General features: G+C 37.7%; 1 protein-coding gene and 1 long non-coding RNA gene across 5 annotated transcripts; both read left to right on the top strand.

Moving 5' to 3' along the window:
* The first annotated feature begins 383 nt into the window (after positions 1 to 383).
* On the top strand, positions 384 to 7912 carry LOC6047955. 4 transcript variants are annotated; one of them, XR_005279006.1, is made up of 6 exons: positions 384 to 615; positions 814 to 1036; positions 2522 to 2709; positions 6157 to 6298; positions 6360 to 7018; positions 7079 to 7912. XR_005279006.1 is itself a non-coding variant. In XM_038266383.1 (4 exons), exons 1-4 carry the CDS (start codon positions 519 to 521, stop codon positions 2534 to 2536), a joined length of 420 nt encoding a protein of 139 aa, XP_038122311.1. In that variant the 5' UTR covers positions 384 to 518; the 3' UTR covers positions 2537 to 2581. The 4 variants fall into 4 exon arrangements, 1 of the variants encoding a protein (XP_038122311.1); XR_005279007.1 differs by lacking the exon at positions 384 to 615 and adding an exon at positions 2015 to 2136 and having other exon boundaries at positions 902 to 1036; XR_005279008.1 differs by lacking the exon at positions 384 to 615 and adding an exon at positions 2052 to 2136 and having other exon boundaries at positions 923 to 1036.
* Positions 7913 to 14051: 6139 nt separating this feature from the next.
* On the top strand, positions 14052 to 16301 carry LOC119770827. The gene is made up of 2 exons (XR_005279012.1): positions 14052 to 15981; positions 16040 to 16301. It is a non-coding gene; the product is annotated as an uncharacterized LOC119770827 (long non-coding RNA).
* Positions 16302 to 23924: the final 7623 nt, after the last annotated feature.

Here is a 23924-nt window from a genome sequence, read left to right as displayed (position 1 = left end):
TGCATGTTTCGATAATTTCAACAGCCCTGCCAAATTTGAGCAGGATCGGAGAGGGTAATTTTCAAATTTGCACATTTTCGTGCACAGTTGAGATGGAATGACCCATATATAACATTGAAATTTAGAGCACCCTGGAGCTCGGTACAGACCTTCAAAGTTTGGCATTTTTTCCAAAATTTTCATTTTTTCTTGTCACCCTAATCCACACGTGTATTGAGAGCAAGTGAGCCTTTCGCATTGCATTTTCCCAGAAATAAAACTGAAATTTTTCTTACAGACATAATAAAACATATTTCCTACTAATATAATTTAATAACGGTCCAAAAAAGACATGTAAATTTCACTTGATAAAAAATGAATGAGAAAGCAACGATTCGCTATCAGTACGACTCATACACTCCTTTTACGGCTAATGGAGTAAACCCACTGCAGAGAAGTGAGATGAGTACGGTTTTGAAAAATGTAACCCAAACATCTACAACGATAGCCATCAGCAGCAACAAAACTACCAAGTATGGATGTTGCTCTTGCCAGAGCAAAAATTCTTCAAATTTTGGGCCGCAATCCTTACCAATCTCGGCATTTGCACTCTGTTGTTCGGGTACACATTGCTAGGTAAGCTATTATTTTAAAAATATAATTATTATTTTAAATTGTCATAAGATTTTTTCAATTATGCATTATTAGTTCATATTTGTTTTCAATAAGCATCATATTATTCACATTAGGTTACCAGCAGTCCTTTAGCTGATATAGAAATGTATTTAAAATTGAAAAAACTGTATTCTAAATACCATAAATCTTTTTTCAAAGGATCGTTCATCTTCCTTGCCATAGAGGGAGGTGCAAATCAGATGCAACAGCGTATGCTAGCATCCACTAATCGCCACCTGAAGCCCGTTTCAACACGCAGCGATAATCACACACTTTCACAGCAGGTACTGCTCGATGCATTGGAAGCAAGACAAAGAACGGTCGAAAATATATGGGATATTACGGTATCTCTTAACATACTTTACAAGGAAAACTGGACTAGGTAAGCAAACAGCATATGCAGTATGGTGGTCCAAATCCGGGCTTTCTCGGGCTACCCTCTGGAATCAGAGATTGACCCATCACTAGGCTAAATTCCAAATTTGTGCTCATTCTGACCACGGGAACCCTTCCCTCTAATCACTTGACTAATAATAATTTGTCAGCATAAACTCTTAAAAATATGGTGTCTTCGGGAAAGTTGTTCTAAATTTAATGAAGGTGTTAACGCCCAATTAACCAAAATTGACGATCTAGTAGAAACACTTTCAGACAACACTGTAGATTATGTATGTTACACCACACACACAATCTCAGTAGCCCTTCGTGTACCTTTATGTTCAATGTTTGTAGTCGTTTCAGGACACGAATAGGTTTGTCTTTGTAAAGTTTGTAGACTTCCCGGTCGCAAAGAACTTGACTAGCTTAGGAACAGACCAGACCTCAACCACAAGACACTTCTGACCAGATGGTCGACCGGGACAGTCACCCCTCCTCAGGGGCAAGATAAGTAGTCTAAATAAACCGATCTTGTAACCCGTCAATTTCAATTGTTCCCCGCAATAAAGTTGTCCCTAAGTAAATCGCGTTTGCTTACCGGATCACAAAGTTTCACCCCCCGACACACAGGACCACATCCGCTACGATGTGCGTTAACAGAAGGTCCTACATCTGAAAATTGATAAAGATTGGATGACTATTGCGCCCTCCAAAGGTAAAACACTGAAACAATTGCTTTTCTCCATACATTTTGCCGATTTTTCCCATACAAACTTCAAACGATTAGAGGGAGGGGTTCCTGTGGTCAGATTTAGATCAAATTTAGAATTTAGCCTAGTGATGGGGTAGCCCGAGAAAGCCCGGATTTGGACCACCCTTATATGCAGCATAGGTTTTGTTGTTTTGCCACTACTGTCCTTTTGTACCATTTATAAGTAAGGTCAAAATATCCATTAGTTTTTCTACAGTTAGTTTTCTTCAGTTATTTTTTCATTACTATAAATCGCCTTTACACAAAGCCGTAGTTCCTGGTTTGCACCGGAAACAGAGCAAGATCGCCCCCCAGCAGCTGGATACCTAGTTGCGGCTGAGGACAAAACAAAGGTCAGAAGAGCCAACCAAGACCCCTACACAATCTCCCTTCCCTTCCCACGCCTCGTCTTTTAACATCAATCCCTTCCCTACTAACCCCGAGCATGCCGCGGGTAATTGGCTCCCCTCTCACTAACATTTACACACAAGATCCACTGTAATTACTCTTAGCTTTAAGAAAAATGTAATTACAAAAGCCGATTCGGTCCTAACCAGGTCCCAATACCAAAAAGGACCTAATAAAAAAGATTTTATGAAAAAAAATATAAATTATAAATTTTAAGCTTTAGAATTAGTTTATTTTTAAACAAAATTGGCAAAATCTATTCTCATATGAATAAATCAGCATAAAGATCGCTTCAAAACGATGTTTAACATTTTTTGTATCGATTTAAAGGTTGGCATCGCTTGAAATCGCCCGTTTTCAGGACCAAATAATCAAAAGACTATCAGAAGAAATGGTGTCTCTGGATATTACATCATCCCCAACCAGTGCAATACTCGTTCAGCAACAGACCCAACTGGAGCATGAATGGACATTTTCTAGGAGTTTCTTTTACTCTCTAACTGTTCTGAGCACTATAGGTAAGTTTATATGGAAATTGGAACACTTATAAACTGCCGCTCAATCGAGTCCGTCCCATATGAGCAATTCTCTGAGATTTCGGTCGTTCGATTTTTTCTGTATTTTTTAATCCGGCTGAAACTTTTTTAGTGCCTTTGGTAAGCCCAAAGAAGCCATTTTGCATCATTAGATTGTCCATATAATTTTCCATGCAAATTTGGCAGCTGTCCATACAAAAATGATGTGTAAAAATTCAAAAATCTGTATCTTTTGAAGGAATTTTTTGATCGATTTTTTTTTAATTTTTTTTAATTTTTTTAATACCGAATATTTCACCTACCTTTTATTTTATTTTTTAAAGGTTAGGCTCGGACTGCTATGCACGTATGCCAGTGAGAACAGTTTCTCTTTAAAGGCTGTGCAAACTATTACATAAATTAAAAAAAGCTAAAATCTAAATCATATAAGCACTGGGTGCGGGTTGTAAGCCGCAGTTGCTGGTAGTGGGCGGTTGGTGGCGGGTAGCAGTTGGCGGCGGGCGGCGGGCGGTGGGCGGTGGACGGCGGGTGGTGGGCGGCGGGCGGCGGGTGGTGGGCGGTGGACGACGGTGGTGGGCGGCGGGCGGTGGCGACCGGAAAGCAGAGAAGAAAACTCTTTAGTGGCGGGTGTTTAGACAAGGTAGTCTATTATTTTTGACTTGATGTGGTTCCGTAACGACAGCTCGAAAGCACCCTGACTCGCATTTTTACAAACCGTCGGCAACTCGTTATGCAGCTTGCACCCAACATAAGCGACCCTTTTCATACCGAACTCGGTTCTCGGTAGGGGCAAGATGAAATCACCTAGTTGTCTTGTAGCTCGATCATTTTCTGAGATTTGGTGTCTTCGGCAAAGTTGTAGGTATGGATATGGACTACACTGAAAAAAAAATGATACACGGTTAAAATTCCTTGGCGATTTTTAATTTCACTTTTTGTTACTAAAACTTGATTTGCAAAGTTGGAGCGAGTTGTGGCGCTATAACCACGGCAAATATTGTGGATTTAGCTCGTAGCTGGATTTTCTGGCATCTTCTCACGGTCATTGGAAACGGTCGTGGATAGACCTAGGGTTCCCAGTTGGAGTGAAAAAAAATCAATTTATAGAAAAATTATGGATTAACATTTTGTTTTTTATCACTTCTCCGATATCAGAAATAATTGTTTGAACATGCTCGCAATTTTTTTATTCGGTCGGAAAAATATTATTTTTCTTGAAAAAACTTTCATTTTTAATCACATGATCACTCCTAATTCTGGCTCGATGCCGCCATCATGCGACCGCGTGCTCCGTTTGTTTGTCAACAAAGCTGCAGCTGGATGGTGAGACGAAGTGAGGGGGGAAGAGATTTTGACATTTTTATGCCCGCATCTGGCCCGCCGACTATTTCGTCGGTCACTGAGCCGCCGGTCGTTGTCAGTGACCGAGTCCAGCTAGGTACTGATCGTACAATAGTGTCCAGGGCATTCGTGGAAATACAATGTCCCATCCCAGAGGGTCCCGGAGTACCAAACCTTCTTAGCATGGTGCTCCCAACGAATACAACCAAAAAATCTCGGAGCGTATGGTGGTGTGTCCCCACGCTTCTTCCTCCCCTGTCGATTCAGAATTGTATTGTTGTTCGAACACTCAGTGCTCAAACTCAACCCAATTACGAGTCATCTCTGCGATACGGCTTTACGCAGTAGGCATGGCCGCTTTAACGCTTGTGATGTTTCAATGCATTCCGATGCAATGGTGCACTACAAATGTCAAAAAGTACTTTAGTGAAATTTTGATAAAGTGCACCGTTTTCAAGTTATAGCCATTTTTATGTAACTTTTTTCAAAATAGTCGCAATTATTGTTTTTTTTACATAGTGCCCATGTTTGCCCACTTTTGAAAAAAATATTTTTGAAAAGCTTAGAAAATTCTCTATATTTTGCTTTTTTGGATTTTGTTGATACGACCCTCAGTTGCTGAGATATTGCCATGCAAAGGTTTAAACAAGAAAATTGATGTTTTCTAAGTCTCACCCAAACAACCCACAATTTTCTAATGTCGATATCTCAGCAACTAATGGTCCGATTGCATCCGAGTGCACTTTATCAAAATTTTACCAAAGTGCTTTTTGATTGCAAGTTCAATTTTACACCGAAAAATGAAATTGAAAAAAATTTGCGACCAATATTTCGATTTTTTGAAAAAAATTGTATCCATTCTTGAAATGTCTGAAAAGTTGGCATTTGATGTCCTCTGAAACATATCAAAAAATAAAAAAATAAATAAATATAGTGTTTTTTTGCAAATCAAGTTTTAGTGACAAAAAGTGAAATTAAAAATCGCCAAGGAATTTTAACCGTGTATCATTTTTTTTCGGTGTAGTCCATATCCATACCTACAACTTTGCCGAAGACACCAAATCGATCAAAAAATTCTTTCAAAAGATACAGATTTTTGAATTTTCACATATCATTTTTGTATGGACAGCTGCCAAATTTGTATGGAAAATAATATGGACAATCTAATGATGCAAAATGGCTTCTTTGGGCATACCGAAGGCACCAAAAAAGTTTAAGCCGGATTAAAAAATACAAAAATTAAAATTAAAGAAAAAAGACTGATTCCGTAGAGAACTGCTCATATGTAAAAACAGCAAGCCGAGAAAACGCATGTCAATGTTGTCCCGCCCATAAGACTGCGTGTTAGAATTTCACGAAAAAGTGGATTTTCTACGGTTTTCTAGAACAAAGTACTAAATTTTATTGGTTTTTCTGATAGATTACATGATTTCGAACCAAACTGCATCATTACCTCAAAATTGACGAACATATGGGACGGACTAGCTTCGAGCGACAGTAAAGTGAACATGAAATTAGAACTGATGTAAATATTAAATGTTTGGAAAATAATGATTTTTACAAGGCTAGTAGAATATTTAGAATTTTAAGATCGTTGGAACGTTAACTCCCTCCATCGTAAAGAGGCGCGCTCTAAGAATGCCGTTATGGACTTGAAAATCTTACGATAATACGATTGGGTGAAAGCTCTCATAATAAATTATGACCTAGAATTTGGCAAACAGATTCACTGCAAATTTAAATTAATCGGTTAAGCCAAGGAGAAGGGATCGGATTACAGCTCTAAAACGGGATGAGACAAGAAAAAAAGGCTTCACCACTTCTTACTCACAAGTTGAAGTCCGTTTCAAACAGCGTAATAGGGTTCGATATTTGTAGAGCTTTTTTGCTTGCATCTATACCTGGGTTTACCTTTTCTTTTATTTGCTTCAGCCGCACACGCCCATTCTTGCACAGAAAGTTTTTTAACATGTCTTGTATTGTTTTTCTTTTTTTGTTCCGTTTTACATTTACAATTTCCGGGTTAGGTGGACAATTGCTCTAGTGTGTTTTATAGTTTAATCTGAAAATTAATAATTTTTATTTTAGGCTACGGAAATATAGCTCCACGAACCACACTAGGAAGAGTCGTGACGCTCGTGTACGCAATCCTAGGAATTCCATTGACTTTGGTATATTTGTCGAGTACAGGTGGAATATTAGCGAAAGTAGCTCGCGGTGTATTTTCCCGGTAATATCATGCATGTCAGAATTATACAGAAATCATGTTAAATTAGTTCTTCTTTTGCCAGGGCATTGTGTTGCTGCTTATGCTCAAATTGTGGCTACTGCTGTTACGATGAAAAGCGAATGGCGGAGAAAGAACTTCGGATGAGGCGCAAACGCCAGCTGATGGAGCTTCGAGCACAAGAAATTGCTTTGAAAGAACCCTATTATGTCCGTTCGGGTACCTTGATCAACAACCTTCATTCGCCGGAAAAGCATACACCAATGTTAAGCGACATAGATTCGGATAGCGAAATTTCTATGCATTTGCATGGGCTTAGCATACTCGCACCAATTTTACTTTGCCTGGCAATGATGTCGGTATACATTGCATTTGGTGCATTTGCACTTTACAAACTTGAAGATTGGCCCGTTATTGATGGAATTTATTTCTGTTTTATGAGCTTGTCTACGATTGGTTTTGGAGATGTCGTTCCGGGACTTCGCAAAGAATCAACTTTGACCACGTGGTTTTGCTCTATTTACATCATGTCGGGAATGGCATTAACGGCCATGTGTTTCAATGTTTTGCACGAAGAAATTATGCACAGATTGAGACATGTCGTAGAGATGCAGAACGCATTAAACATTAGTGATGATCATCATAATTTTTTGGCTTCCTGACGGTACGAGAAAAACACAAACCTCTATCAGCGGAATCCCACCGAGGAAACATTGTTTACAGGTAGTGCTACAATTTACTCACCATTGATTGATTACTTATATTTCTTTAATTTCAAAACAGGAACATCAACCACATTGATATTCGCCCAGGAGCCCGATTTGAATCCATTAAAAGATTGTAACAATCACCCAGTGAACCACGAAATGGTACCGATCACTATGAACAATCCAAGACTGCCAGAGGTCCTTGAGCATGCTATCAAAATTCCACAAATACCCGATGAACCTTTCATAAACCTGAATGTGCAGTCTAATTTGAACACAAGAGTTTACACATTACGGGAAGAATCGGAAATTGAATCAGATAACAATTTGACGTAGATCACGAATTTATCAAGCACTTGGATTGAACAGTTATCAAATTCATAAAAGATACTGTTTATACCAAAGCTCAGCTGATGACCTGATATTAGCAGCATCTCCCGTCCAGCACCATCCAGTTGAACAAATCTGCTGAGCTTTGGATGTACAACACAAGATTGAATCGACTCGAATTCAAGTCATTGCCAATCGAAATCTTTACAACCATGATTGAACAAACCTAAGTGAACGCATGTTTCCGTTATTATGTGATATAAACTCAGCAAATTTGTTTACTTATAGCTAGGGTTAGTGAAATTTCACGATTTCGCGGACAGCGTGAAATCCGCGAAATTTGTCTTTTTCCGCGAAATCCCGTGAAATTTTATGTTTGTGAGAAACTATAACGATTTTTCTCAAAATATTTTATCAAACTCAAATAAGAATAAAAATAATCTTAGGAACTTCTGTTCAATTAATAATACATATATAGGGTTAGTGAATTTTGGCGATTTGAAATTCTTGTAATTTATTATTTTGTCAAATCGTTTTTTTTTTTCATATAACATTATAATAAATATTTTAATCATAAAGACTATTTGAGTCAATTTGATTAGTTTTAAATTAAAAAGCTTGATATGAACCATTTGAAGAATTGTTCGGATTTTGCAGTTTTTTTAGAAACTAACTTTATTTAGTAATATTTTTATTCGCTGTAGTAAAAAAAAATACTACAATTTTTTGAAAGGTGTAGTTTTGAAAGAAATTAAAAGAATTTAGCTTTGTTTGATTCAAAATAAAATAAAGAGTATTTTATATCTTTGAAATCACCTTTTAAAAATATTTAATATTTTTCTGAGTCCTGTTTATTTGATTTTCTGGATTGATGATTCCCGTAAAAGTTAAGTCTGTTTTTTTTTGTATAAAAAATTCGATTTCGCAACCAATTTAATCATTTTTGCTGTTTGATTTTAAATTTAGTTTTAAATTTTTAATAAAAACCTTTAAAAATATTTTGAATGAGCTAATTTTTGCAGAAAATTAAAACTATTTTACTACTTTTTGCTGAACAATATTGTTGAATCTGGCTTTGATATGAAATTCAATAAAATGTAATCTTAAACAGAAGCAAATCAACGAATTAGCTTTATTAGTCGAATATTAAAAAAGCAGTTCAATAAATTTTGTTTCAAAATATAAATAGAGCCCATCCATAAACCAAGTAGATTTTTTTTGAAAATTTGAAGATTTGTTTATGTGTTACATTCAAATTTAGTGAGATTTTTTTTTGTTTATTGAAGAATTATTTATAATGAAGCATAACAAGTAGTTGCTGTATTTTAAATATAAGATTTTGAGAGTAATTTTAACATTTTTACGTTCTGCGAAATTTGCGTGAAATTTGGTGATTTGAAAATTGAGGTCCCCGTGAAATTTGCTATTTCCGAGCGTGAAAAATCACTAAGCCTACTTATAGCATTTAAAGTCTTCCTTTTAAAGAAAATCAATCAATTGAGTTCTAGTGCTGTAGACGCTCAGTCCTGTTTTTTCGTGTTATTTTCCGTCTCTTTTGTGTCGCTGTTCGAGTGCATGGGGTGATTGGTCATTATAATTAAATAATGGCATCAGTAGTGCGGTGCCTGTGTGGACGCTCAGTCCTGTTTTTTCGTGTTATTTTCCGTCTCTTTTGTGTCGCTGTTCGAGTGCATGGGGTGATTGGTCATTATAATTAAATAATGGCATCAGTAGTGCGGTGCCTGTGTGGACGCTCAGTCCTGTTTTTTCGTGTTATTTTCCGTCTCTTTTGTGTCGCTGTTCGAGTGCATGGGGTGATTGGTCATTATAATTAAACAATGGCATGAGTAGTGCGGTGCCTGTGTGGACGCTCAGTCCTGTTTTTTCGTGTTATTTTCCGTCTCTTTTGTGTCGCTGTTCGAGTGCATGGGGTGATTGGATTTCTTCTGATTCGTGTTGTTTTCATCTCTTTTGTGTCGCTGTTTGTGTTCATGGGGTGATTGGTCTTCTTCTTCTTCTTTTTTCTTTATTTTTAGTTCGCGCGTTCGTTGGCCAATGAGTTTATTTTTGTTCTCTTTACATAGTTTTCGATAGAAACGATCCGAATTCTTTTTTCGAGACAAGCAAGTCGTATTGCTGGATTAAGTCCTTTCTATATCATCGATGATCGGAAGGCACGCCGACGAATATGTTTTAAGGCTTATGATATAAAATCATTTTAATGAATAAAGCCCTTCTTACATCACCGTTGATCGGAAGGCACGCCGACGAAGAATTTCTGGAGGATCGCGGTCGAATTAATACTATATTTAAAATTCTAGATAGCTATCTTTCGGATTCGATTGTGAGTAGCGGGACTTCGCGGTTACTATGCAACGTGTTTTTGGAGTCTTTTTATATTTTAAATTTATAAGTCCTTCTTTTATCATCGTTGATAGGAAGGCACGCCGCCGGTTAAGTTCGTTTAAGTTATTGTTTTAATTTCATTACAATCGGTTACGTGGTGTCCTGTTTTCTTTTCGTTTATATTCGTTGATCGTAATAATTTATTCCAACTGGCAGCTTTAGTATTAACTCATCTACTATTTTTGACATTTGCTCGCGTTATCTTAATTGTACCAACAGTAAAAATATACTGATAAGTCCAGCCCATAGCACTACCGCTCGGTTGGCACGCGTTCGATTAAAACAAACTTTTTAAATAATCAATTATTTATCTTTCCGCAGCCGGCTGCCTAAGATTTAAAAATTTCAACCGATAAACAAAATGCTCATGGTCACATCACTGCCACTCGTGAATCCTGACCTCATACCCATCTACTAACCCCCTCAAAACTCATGTGATACTTTGTCGGAGAAGCAGTCGATTGGGCGGTCTCTATCACTCAAGTATCGGACTAACATTCCCATCCACTTCCCCGTGACCCTACCACTGGTCGTGGCCGGCGCCGGTATTGATCAGCATGATAGGGGCCTTTGAGAAGTTGCGAAGCGAGGAAAGATAGCACCCACTTATCTTCCACGGCTCGTGGATGTAACTTCTGGAGGTCCTGGTCAATAACGGAGTAGCAACTGCGGGTGGGCACCTATGCTTATGCTTATGCTTTTCAATTGAGTTCTAGTGCTGTAAAAAATTATCTGTGATAAAAACATGTATTGATCTTAGGAACTTCTGTTCAATTAATAATACATATATAGGGTTAGTGAATTTTGGCGATTTGAAATTCTTGTAATTTATTATTTTGTCAAATCGTTTTTTTTTTTTTTCATATAACATTATAATAAATATTTTAATCATAAAGACTATTTGAGTCAATTTGATTAGTTTTAAATTAAAAAGCTTGATATGAACCATTTGAAGAATTGTTCGGATTTTGCAGTTTTTTTAGAAACTAACTTTATTTAGTAATATTTTTATTCGCTGTAGTAAAAAAAATACTACAATTTTTTGAAAGGTGTAGTTTTGAAAGAAATTAAAAGAATTTAGCTTTGTTTGATTCAAAATAAAATAAAGAGTATTTTATATCTTTGAAATCACCTTTTAAAAATATTTAATATTTTTCTGAGTCCTGTTTATTTGATTTTCTGGATTGATGATTCCCGTAAAAGTTAAGTCTGTTTTTTTTTTTGTATAAAAAATTCGATTTCGCAACCAATTTAATCATTTTTGCTGTTTGATTTTAAATTGCAGGCCAAGGATTGATACCTAAGAGCATGCAATGGCACTGCCCTTGTTGCGTGCTCTTCGGTTGACGTCCACGTAAGGAACATCCTGGAAGGAGCGTAACTAACTACATCCGTAGTTCTGTTAGATCATCCGAATTATCTTGATCAGAACAGTATAGCTCTGGTTCCTTATGAGTGTCCTATTTTCTTACCTCCACGTTGGCTTGGTTTTCATGATGACCTAGCTGGTGGCCTGTGGAAACGGATCGTAAAACTTTGACCACCGCGGGTCAGAGTCGAGACGGCTAAAAGAAAGGGGCGCGACAATGTGGGAAAGGGAAGTAATTTGTGATTGTAGACGGTATTGTTTTGATTCGCAGTATGTTGAGTCAACTGCTGTGGATGTACCTGAAACATCGCACAACGGGGTTTCTCTTTTCTTCATTCTCAGCTGATTCCCAATTCTTCACTGATTCTTCTATTTAATATCCAACATTTGATTTTAATTTTGATTCTCTTATATCTCAAAGCATTTCCACTCTTTTCTATCAAGTGATACTGCTGTAACAGACTTTGTTTTGTTTTTTTTTTTCCTTACAAATATACTTTTCCTTAATGTACTAGTAATATCAAGTCTATTTATCATTCGCCTAATCTTTTTTGATTTTATTGCGAATTAATTTATTTGAATAATTCTTTATCTGTCCTATAAATTATCATTACTATAATCTAAGCTTGTTTTGTATCTCTATTTATTAACTATTGTCTAATTTTACATCTAATACATCTAGCTTCTCATTTTAATTCTTCAAAATACGCTCATCATTCTCTTACTATTGATACTTGATTTTTATAAAATAAATTCTCTTTTACTGTCAATTGTTTTCAATCTTCACCCTTTTTTTCAAACAAGTGAGGTTTGAGCCCTTACTCAATTTATGGAATGGTTAAAGGATTAACACAAATATTACTATTGTATTTTTGGTAAACTTTTGAAACATGCTTAGGACCAAAAATTGTAACAAAACACCGCGACAAAAGAAATAGCAACAGATAAACAGACTCAACAATAGGGAAGATTTCAGGAGAAAATAATACACAGTAAATAACAATAAGTTTTTGAATTCAAACTAAAAATAAAACAGTTTTTGCTTAAATTAAAGTTGATAGGCACACTTTAAATGGTTAGGCGCTTATACTTACATCAAACCCTACGTAATGTACCACCCCCGGCCGAGTTAAAATGCGTAACCGGAAAAGAAGGTGTGCATGCCTGGCACGAACACTCAAAGCGTGTTCTAGCGTGCTGCTCGTACTGACTCAGAGCAAGGGTGAGATGTAGGTGTAAGGGCAGTGCGTGTTCGTCGGGAACCTAGTGCATAAGATCGGTCAAGGCCCGTTCTTACACTGAAAATTGCGAATTGCGAATTTTGCTGTTTGATTTTAAATTTAGTTTTAAATTTTTAATAAAAACCTTTAAAAATATTTTGAATGAGCTAATTTTTGCAGAAAATTAAAACTATTTTACTACTTTTTGCTGAACAATATTGTTGAATCTGGCTTTGATATGAAATTCAATAAAATGTAATCTTAAACAGAAGCAAATCAACGAATTAGCTTTATTAGTCGAATATTAAAAAAGCAGTTCAATAAATTTTGTTTCAAAATATAAATAGAGCCCATCCATAAACCAAGTAGATTTTTTTTGAAAATTTGAAGATTTGTTTATGTGTTACATTCAAATTTAGTGAGATTTTTTTTTGTTTATTGAAGAATTATTTATAATGAAGCATAACAAGTAGTTGCTGTATTTTAAATATAAGATTTTGAGAGTAATTTTAACATTTTTACGTTCTGCGAAATTTGCGTGAAATTTGGTGATTTGAAAATTGAGGTCCCCGTGAAATTTGCTATTTCCGAGCGTGAAAAATCACTAAGCCTACTTATAGCATTTAAAGTCTTCCTTTTAAAGAAAATCAATCAATTGAGTTCTAGTGCTGTAAAAAATTATCCATGATAAAAACATGTATTGAGAGACACAGATTTCAGAACCTCCTTATTTGAATTCAATGCAAAAAGGTTGTATTTGTATTTCTTCTAATACTCTTAAACGACACAACATATTTGCCAACTTTTTGAAGCTAATTGTAGGTTGAACAAGACCAACAAATTGCCTTAAAAGATTGCAAACATATTATGTCGTATTGTCGTCTGCAAACTATGCGAGGTTTGACTGTATGTTATAAAACATTTAAAATATCTGTTTTCAACGAGACGATAGCATTGACCAAATGTATGAAAGATTCAAGAAACACATTAATGTTGACATTGTTATTTCAATAAATATTATTGATTAAGCGAATTGATTAACTGCGAATGAAAAAAAAAAGATTTATATCGGTGTAAAACAATCATCATACGAATCGCTTGCAACAGTACTTAATGAGAATCTTAAAAAGACATCTGATGTTTGAAACTAAAAAAAAACAATATTTCCATGTGAAAACACCGCCATTTAAGAGAGCGTTCTTTTATTACGTAACGCAAAATTTTGGATTTTTAACCCCCCTCCTTCCCCCCCCCCTTCGTAACAAATCGTAACAGATAAACGATCCCCCCTACCCCGTGCAACGCGTAACACAAGGTCTTTTTCAAATTGTTATGATTGCTTATTTGAAAATTTTGCGTTACGTAACATATTTTTTCAGCACACCCCCCTCTCCCAATTTTCGTAACAGACGCTGAAACCCCCTCCCCCCTAACTGCGTTACGTAATAAAAGAACGCCCCCTTACCATTGTTAACACCGGGGGGATGGTAACCCTATTCCGACCAAAGCATACACGCAAAATCCTGATAACACAGATCTGTGTAAAAAATTACACAGGTTCCCGGTCGGAAAAAATCTGGTAAATTTGAGTGTCTGGCGCAGGCGGACGTTTGTCGTGCAGTTCAGACACACTTGGCACATTTCTTTTAGCCAGGTTTTGCGTGACGCCCGACGAATCTGGCGAAAATCTGGCGGGATAACTCACAGCTGTCTGGCACAAAACCAATCGGTTCAATCGGTTGAACCGTGCACGACCGGTTTGTTGCATATTCGCCAGAATTCTGGCAACATTCTTGGGCCAGTCGGGGGGAAAATCTGCCAGACGTCTTGCGCAGCTAAGTGCAGCGCCCAAGACAAAACGCCCGCCAGGCGCTCCCCTTTTCCGTCTGGGTTGTTGAACATGTTCTACACTCAGCCAAAATATCTTTTGGAATTCATATGGCAAACCATATATACGTCGAAAACATTCTCATTTTTACATTTCATATGCTTAACATATGGCTTATGATAGATTTTATTTAATTTATAAGGTTCACTTATGACATTCATTAATGTTGTTTATGTGAAAAAGTCATATGGTAAACCATATAAACAGTAAATGTACTATGACGGAGCACATCAAACAACTGGCAAAGCAGGCTCCAGCATATCTCAGGTTTGTTGAACAGTTTTATGTTCTTCGTTTGTTTTTAATTTTCAATTCGGTTTGTTTTCAAGTTTTCAGAAAAAAACACCTCGCCTGGAAATGGACCAGTTGAAAGTTCGTCGGGGAAAGTCTTCTGTGAATTCAAAAATCTTTCGCAGTTGTTCCCGGGCCGGCGGTCAAGTGGTGTCCGAAATCGAACGCCTTCCACCGAGGGAAGGTTTTAGACCGGCGTGGAAGGCACTACTTGACCAAGCCTTACAAGGAAGTTCAGTCCGTCGCGGAGGTTGTTCGATGATCGTCGTGCCTAAGGTTGTGCCTCACCGGAAGTATTCGTTACACTTCAGACGGCTCAACCCATGACCAACCGGAACAGTGTGCAAATGCGACAGTCAAATCTGGTGGAGTGTCAGTATGTCCACGGCCGCCGGTACCAGAGTAACCCGAGATGAGCTTCAAGTTTGGGGGAAGAAAGATCAACAGCAGCAGAGTGCTGAAAAGTAGATCGTCAAATCGGTAAGTTTGATCAAATTAGCTTAGAACTTTTGAATTACCGTCTTTTTTCATTTCTTTGCAGTCATCGGAAGCATCTCAAGCCCCTAAACCTGCTGAGATCACCTCTTCAGAAACCTGTCTCACGGGGCTGCGGACAGGCAGTCGATGAAACGCCGAAAACATTGACCGCTCGATGCTAAACCGCGTGAAAAAAGTGAGCGACTACAAAGCCGATGAAGGTTGAAGGACTGCGAAGGCGGCCCTCCGGCGCGGAACGCATCACCCGCTAGGAAGGCAACTTTGGCCACGAAGTTCAATCTTCACAGTCGCGGCGGGCGTTTCCGGAACGCTGACCGGCCGTAAATAGGACTCCCCCGAAGAAAACTGTTAAGACGACGAAACCTCGCCAGAAGAGATGTTGCGAATGTTGTTATGTATTATAATTTGATTGAAATAAATTTTGAAACTCTGGCTAATTAAATTTTGTAGCATTTAAAAGGCGGAAAAATCTCGGGAAAAATCATAAGTTTGTCATATATCTACCAAAAACTATAGGCTTCTCATATATAAATTATATACGGTGTGATTATGAAAGCAACAATTTATCATATATTGCGTCTATAAGGTTATCTTATGGAAAAAAATCCATTGATTGATCCTATAAAATCTATATGGTTTGTGTATGGAAAAAATCTATAAGGTATCCTTATGGCTGGTATGGATTGTTTTGGCTGAGTGTAGCTGTCAAAACTGTGTAAATTTTCAACACAGATCTGTGTAAAAAGTTACACAGATTTTCGATCAGCTTCCCTTTTAAATCTGGGTAAAAAAGTGTTGGCATTTTTTCAGCAGTCAGAGCAACCAGCAGTTAGCAAAGATGGCGGGTAATTTTTCGAAAAAATATTACATGAATTGCTTTTATTAAACAAGTCAACTTTCCAGATAGCGGACCTATTGCACTGGAATCGTTGCCGTATCCTAGGAATTGTTAGTTGGTCAAGAGTCGGCGGATGATGGTAAGAAAATTATACTTTATATTCACTTACCCTAACCTAACTTTATATTTTTGCATAGCGTTGATTGAATGAATGATGTCAATGAAGCCAAATTCCTGCGTCCGAAAGCCTAGATGTGCAGGCCCTGAAGTGGAACGCTCTGCCAGGAACGTATACATCATCGCTCCAAGAAAACTAGATCACTTTCCGGGACCAAACTAGCTCCAACATCGTCCAATATGATATCTACCGAAAGATGTAAAATAATTCAGCGACAGACACTGTTGAACATCAATAAACATCAATCTTGTTTTATTTTGATTTAATTAAAGTATTTAAAACGTTTTTTTATTAATATAGAAGTAAAAAAATGTGCCTGAAATAATTTACCCAGATCTGTGTAAAATTTTACACAGGTCACTGGTTGAAAAATTACACAGATTTGACAGACAACGGCTGTACGCACTTCTGTGTACAAGCCTTTTACACAGATTCTGTGTATTCCCGGTTTTGGGCGATCTGTGTCAAATTTTACACAGATCTGTGTTATGTGGATTTTGCGTGCATAACAAATCATAGTTTGGGTTTTTGATTTTCAAATTTTCCGCAATTTAAACGATAAATTCCTGAAAAAACACGTGAATTGTGTTGCTGACGGCAAATTCTATCATATTCTTCTAGATTCCATCCCAATATTGGCTGAAAATTCATATCGAAAAAAGTGATTTTTCTGTTTACCTTTTTTTGCTTTTTTTCTTTTGGTCAATTCACTCAAAAAATATTCACGTTGAAGTTACGTGAAAAGCTGTGTGGTATTTTTCCACTAAAGTTTTCACGTAACTTCTAAGAGGCGGCCCTAGTAGAAACGGAATTTGCTTGGCCAGATCAATTCACATCGTTTCTACGTGCTTCACACGTAAAAGCTAAATGAATCAATTGATGATTTCTACATGTTTGTTTTAGTAAGCATTATAGGAACCTTCTAGTACTAATTTGGTCTAATTTCAGATTTTTTTTTATCAAAAAGAAAAATAAACAAGAAATGCAGTTCTAATTCTAATTTAATTCATAGTTTTATTCAATTTTCCTTTGCTAACATTTATAACGAATGGTCCAGTCTCTCATGAAACCGAGCAGGAAGACTTTCGTGCGTAGCTTTCTGTTTCCGCTGTACTTCGTGGCCGCACGGGAACCCGTTTCGAAGTCGTTGTCGTTAGTCGTGGTACTTCTGTCTGTGCCACGTTAACGTGGCTGCACATCACCAGGGGGAGGTTCTTTGAGAGCAACTAGGCAATGTTTCCGATCAAGCTGGGTGCTCGGATGGTTGGCCAGGATGGCGTGGCCAGGAAGATGTTAAAGATGATTGGGACGACCACGTTCAGCTCTCGAATTCCGTGCACGGGTTCGTTGGTCTTGCCGGATACAGCTTGCTGCTTCGAACAACTTTGGCGCGGGCGCCACACTGGCCAAGGCCGACGAAAAGATGGCCGCAAAGCAACCTCGCACCCAGGCAAGTGTCCGCAATGTCCGTGACCGCTTATATTAAAACGGGCCAGAATCCAAGTGGCCACCGGTAAAAGTATGCTGCTTTCAGAATTCGGCCGCTGCAAAAAAAATATTTATATGATTATTTACAAATAAAATCATTCAAACTTTATTAAACTTACCGTCTGTTCTACTTTTGGTGAAATTTTGCGAGAACAAGTTCGGCAGCAGGTCTTCGCCGGACGCCATCAATTTTCATACTAAAATATTATGCAGCTTCCACCAAACCGAAGTGCGCATCTCTTCTGTTGCGCAAAACAATCTGTTGCGCCATACAAAAATGGAGCGGTTTATCGTAAGCGTGTACATCAGTCTGTGGCGCAACAGGCTTTGACAGGTTGCGCTCGTGTTTCGATTTTTGTCTGCTTTCACAATAATCACGTAAAAATTTCGCCGAATGGCGCACTCGAGTTCCGTTGAAGTTACATTTCAAAACACATAAAAACTACATGGAAAACCCTAGTGGAAAAATACTACAAGGTTTTTCACGTGAAACCTTTTTTTTGCCAGTACACTTTCACATTACATATTTTTACGTGTGTCACGTAAAACGAGCCTAGCGAGGTGAAAATCGGGGTTACGTGATTTTTCAGGTAGCTTCAACGTGTGGATTATTTTGAGTGTAACAGTGCGCCCGTACACTCAGAATCGGCATTACACATTTTCCAGTTAGCTTTTACACATTTGCATGGGACTTTTGAGTTCAACCAGGATAACACACTTCGTGTAACCATAGTAATATGTATAATACTGATTGTCAGTGTTTGTTTTCTGAACTTCCAAGATGGCGTCTTCTTCGCTACCTACAAAAAATGACTGCACAGTAGGGTGCCCCTGGCTCGATTCTTTGGGCAATAATAAGCAACTGTGCCCATTTTGAGCCAAATCGGTCGCTTTTTGAGCATACATCATCCTCACTGTATAACCCCCGAAGACCTCTAGAGATCTGCTGAGTGCTGATGGCATTAGCAGCAGGAGCTTGGAGGAGATCAACTTGAGTTCCGATCTTGTAATGGACTCGATGGACGAGGAGGAAATGCGAAAAAGTTGCGCGGACGTACGAGACAAATTTGGACAAGGTACTGGAAAATCAGGCGCGCGCTCCGAGGCACCGGGCATTTCCGCTTGACCGCGTTCGGGGAAATGGCATTCAGGGAAATGACTATTCAGGGATATGACTAATCGGGTAAGTGGCATTCGGGATTGTGGCCCATTAGCGAAAATGGCATTCGGGGATGTGGACGATTAGAGGAAATGGGAAATTCGGGTAAATGGAATTCAAGGAAATGACTATTAGGGGAAGTGTCTTTTCGGGGAAGTGGCATTCGGGGAAACGTCCCTTCTGTAATATGGGTTTCAAGGAAATGTCATAGATTCTTTTTAAACTAACTGTAACTTTGCACAGTTATTTTTGAGAATTTTGACATGTTCCGCGACTATACGTAATTTGGCGAGATCTACAACTTTGAAGACACCGAAGCTCTAGGACGTAACCCCAGAGCGCCATTAATTTTGTCCTGCTAGATTGATAACTATTTTTTAAACTAACTGTAACTTTACGCAGTTATTTTTAAGAATTTTGACATGTTCCGTGACTATACGTAATTTGGCAAGATCTACACCAGTGACCACTCCTACCAACTCGCTAGGAGTTCACTGGAAAAAGTTAGATTTCAGCGCCACCTATGCGGCCAAAATTGGAACTACATTTTAGTACCAAAATGTAGCCCTGATTTTTCTGAGCAACTTTGCTGAAGACACCGAAGCTCTAGGACGTAACCCCAGAGCGCCATTAATTTTGTCCCGCTAGATTGCCACCTCGCCCCACTGTGCGATTGTAAAGAGATTTCTTCAGTTTTAAATACTTTCTGAAATCAGATAAATATTGTAAATCCCGCCCGTTGTTACTGAATTACTCACTCATAAAAAAGTAAATCTTCATAATTTGTCCCTATTATTATCCACCTAGAAAATGTTTCACCTTCCTACGTGATTGAAAAATGAATGCAGGTTCTATTTATAACATGTGTTTCCTTATTTACAATATATAGACTTGGAAAAAATACTAATGAAAATGAAACAAAAAAAACAAAAATTGTCCTTGCTAATGATAAAATAACAAGTTGTAAGAGAGAAACTGAAAACCAAACAAGATAGTATAATATGTATAATAAAATGTATAATACTAAAATAGTGATATATGAAAATGAGTCAGTTTGCTGATTGTAAATACACACATATTCAAAGCGAAAGCGTTGTTAGTTGTAAATTAACGATCTAGATAACAATAAATAAATAGGTACTTTAAAAATGACTTGTAAAGCCATAAGAAAATCGAACGAAAGCAAGAAACAATGAAAATTCTTCTATGCGGTTGTGATAACCATTCAGCATTGCAACAGGCCAGCGCGATTGACATTGAGGTCGGCGGCATGCTTGAAATCTGGAAAAAACAAGCTTTTGTATATTTGATTTTAGGGGGTTTCGTAACATTTTCCTTGTTTTGGTTACATTGTCGAAAAGAGTTTTTTTATACTTGATAAAGAAAAAATCTAGAATCTTTGCTGATTGTTCAGAACAAATAGTTTTTTTTACCATTTTCAATCAAATTTGTCACGATTGGATAGAAAATAATCTTTTTTTCGTTCTGAGAAACCTGGAATAGAAATCAATTGGCCTGGAACGCCCTCATTTTGTCTTCAAAACAGATTCGAAACGGTTTCCTTCATCCGATATTATTTTTAAACATATGAATGTCGTCAGTTGACATTAGCAATAACCAGTTGCTGACCGGTTCTTCAAAGCTGTGTGGATGTGCAAGGATGGATCGCAGGCTGAATAAAGCAAAGCAAATATATGATCAAGAACAACGGAGATCAGCGACCGATATCATTTCTCTTTTTCTTGAGAATTCCGCTTAAAAAATGGTTTGTGTAGATCTGCCAGGTTAGCAAGTTTCTTTGATTCATTTTAACACTAAAACTTTGTTAAAAAAAGACTAAATTAAAAAAAAGAAGCAAAAAAAAGTTTTTCAAATTACTGGATGATTCCTAATTTATTACGCAAAATAAGATACAAGTTCAATAAGGCAGGTCTTGATGAAACAACCACGAATACCAATGGTAAGTTCAAAGCAGAAGCTGCTAAAGAAACATGTATGTCTATGTCAACCACATTACAGCGCTCATTAGGGATCGGTGTTTCAATACGAGCGAAAGTGGTGAACAGCTTTCCATTTTATTCATCAGTAGTGTCGCCAGTCACTGAAGTTAACTAAACAGACAAATGTGGGTTTGTGGTGTGCTGCTGATGCTAAAAGTACCATAAAAAGGCTTAATCGCCATAGTCAAGTGCGCGTACAAACAATCCATGACTAGCAGCAACTTGCAGTCTGCTGCGAAGAGAATTACAAACAGCTCAAAAGAAAAGTGGAATTTATCGGAACTCGCAATATCATGTCAAAATATATCTCTGTCAGCAATTTAATCGTTACATTTCTCATGATCAATGTAAGTATTATTTATAAATTTCAAGTTATAATTTTTAAAACGGTCCAGAAAAATTACTGCCTTGCACAATACCTTTAAACGTTGACAAAATATTTGTTTATGAATTTAATCAAAACGACACGCTCTTTCTATCTTTGTTTTCTCCATTTTACTGCGTAGTATGTTTGATCTTAGGATTTCTTGGATTGACATTTCCAGCTTAAAATGAAACAGATTCCAAAATTCGTTGTTTAAACATGTTCCAGACAGAAGCCAAATGAATTTTATGTTACTTAGATAAAGTTCAAAAACTAACTTAATCCACCTATGTGGTTGGAGCCTTCCTCACAACAATGGCTGTACACAAGTTTCATCTATTTTTTAAATCCGGCTTCAAAAAAGTACATAAATATCACTTAAGAGGCCATATCTCGAGACAGGGTTGCCAGATTTTCAATGTTTTGGACTCATTGGAAAGGTATTTTGATAACCTAACCAACGTTTGGTCGGATAGTGGAGCCGGACATAGTTTACATACATTTAAGTGAGATCCGGCTTCGAAAAAGTACATAAATATCACTTAAGAGGCCATATCTCGAGACAGGGTTGCCAGATTTTCAATGTTTTGGACTCATTGGAAAGGTATTTTGATAACCTAACCAACTTCGGGTCGGATAGTGGATCCGGACATAGTTTACATACATTTAAGTGAGATCCGGCTTCAAAAAAGTACGTCAATATCACTTAAGAGGCCATATCTCGAGACTGGGTTGCCAGATCTTCAATGTTTTGGACTCATTGGAAAGGTATTTTGATAACCTAACCGACGTTGGGTTGGATAGTGGAGCCGGACATAGTTTACATACATTTAAGTGAGATCCGGCTTCAAAAAAGTACATCAATATCACTTAAGTGGCCATATCTCGAGACAGAGTTGCCAGATCTTCAATGTTTTAGACTCGTTGGAAAGGTATTTTGATAACCTAACCAACGTCGGGTCGGATGGTGGATCCGGACATAGTTTACATACATTTAAGTGAGATCCGGCTTCAAAAAAGTACGTCAATATCACTTAAGAGGCCATATCTCGAGACTGGGTTGCCAGATCTTCAATGTTTTGGACTCATTGGAAAGGTATTTTGATAACCTAACCGACGTTGGGTTGGATAGTGGAGCCGGACATAGTTTACATACATTTAAGTGAGATCCGGCTTCAAAAAAGTATATCAATATCACTTAAGTGGCCATATCTCGAGACAGGGTTGCCAGATCTTCAATGTTTTGGACTCGTTGGAAAGGTTTTTTGATAACCTAACCAATGATGGGTCGGATAGTGGACCCGGACATAGTTTACATACTGTTAAGTGAGATCCAAATATATGTGAAAACACATTTTTATACATAACTTTTGAACTACTTATCGAAACTTCAATCTGTATAAAACTCGATCTATGGGACCCTAAACCAAGTCGAATGCAACAAGTTCGGGTCAAATCGGTTCAGCCAGTGCCGAGAAACATGAGCTAGTTTGTTGGTCACATACATACATACACACACACATACACACAGACATTTGTTCAGTTTTCGATTCTGAGTCGATATGTATACATGAAGGTGGGTCTACGACGTTTTTATACGAAGTTCATTTTTAGAGCAGGATTATAGCCTTACCTAGAGAGCCTGGAGCTTATTAGAGAACGGACATCTCAAACCAAAAGTACCAATCGAAGCACGACAACTGTCAAACGGAGGTACCAATCGAGCATAAGACAAAGGATTTTGCTCGATTGGTACCTCCGTTTGACGTCGATGGTACTTTGGTTTGAGATGTCCGTTCTCTAGCTCTCTCAGTGAGGAAGGCAAAATCGAGTCTCGCCGTTGCCCTTTGCGAGGCAAGGCCTGCTTCGACCGTGTTTGACCTGCATCGTTGTTTCGCGCGGGAGATAAAGAAGAAAAAAGTGATTTTGAAAGAAGCTGGCCAGTCTCGCCGTTGCTCTTTGCGAGGCAAGGCCTGCTTCGATCGTGTTTGGCCTGCGTCGTTGTTTCCCGCGGGAAAGAGGAAGAAAAAGTGTTTTTACCCAAATGCCACTTATTTATCATTATATACGCGCTGATTCCTGTTTTGCCTGATGGGATTGGATGTTTAAAGATAGTTCGACGATCCGTCTGGTTTTTGTTCTATGTTTAGGTGGGGCCTCGAAATTGGGCCGCTAGGATCTCTGCCATTCTGAAATGGGTGATTGGAAGCAGCGCGAGGGCTGTCACCACCTTTTACCCGGGACTGAGATAAGCTGTATCAGCATAACCCAAATCTAAAACAAATTATACTTTCCCATAATTTCGCTGCCGGCCAGCGGGTATTGGATTTGACCACACACACACACACACTTAGATGAAGTTTAAAAAATCAATCTGAAAAAATCATTTGTTTTAAAAAATGCGTTGAATAACACCGACCAACACAATTTCTCGAGTTTTTTTGAAAAGGTCCTATAAAAAAAATCCAATTTTTGCTTTTTGGGTGTTTTTGGATACCCCTGATTCAAGGCGGTTTCATAAACACCCAAAAAGCAAAAAAAAATGTTTATAAGACCTTTTCAAAAAAAAACAAACTCGAGATTTCTGCTCAGGCTCCACTTAAGGGAAAGCCTGAAGTTTTGGATGCTGTTCTACGAGCGAATATGTAGCGTGACGTTACAACGGTGGAGAATTTTGTTCCTTCAATATTGTTTAAGAAAAGGCTGTGATTCTGCTCTGATAATCAACATTAACTAGACTTTTTTATGGTTTTTTTACTTAAATTGAATGCCATCATTGGTCTTCGAAAAAAAGTTAAGCTATTTTTTGGAGCCGCTGTACATTTCCGACGTTAGAACGCAGACTTTTACAAAAGGGCACTGCAAAAACGCACACATTCGATTCAAGTGGTCT

The sequence above is a fragment of the Culex quinquefasciatus genome, chromosome 3 (assembly GCF_015732765.1).
Source record: "Culex quinquefasciatus strain JHB chromosome 3, VPISU_Cqui_1.0_pri_paternal, whole genome shotgun sequence".
In the NCBI taxonomy this organism is placed as follows: domain Eukaryota; kingdom Metazoa; phylum Arthropoda; class Insecta; order Diptera; family Culicidae; genus Culex; species Culex quinquefasciatus.
Note: the sequence above shows the minus strand (reverse complement) of the source record. Positions and strands in the feature narration are given on the sequence as shown.

Coding starts and splice junctions, on each gene's coding strand:
- LOC6047955 (XM_038266383.1), top strand. CDS start 519: ATGTTGCTCTTGCCAGAGCAAAAATTCTTCAAATTTTGGGCCGCAATC. Junction 616..813: donor GTTCGGGTACACATTGCTAG/GTAAGCTATTAT, acceptor CTTTTTTCAAAG/GATCGTTCATCTTCCTTGCC. Junction 1,037..2,051: donor TACAAGGAAAACTGGACTAG/GTAAGCAAACAG, acceptor CTTTACACAAAG/CCGTAGTTCCTGGTTTGCAC.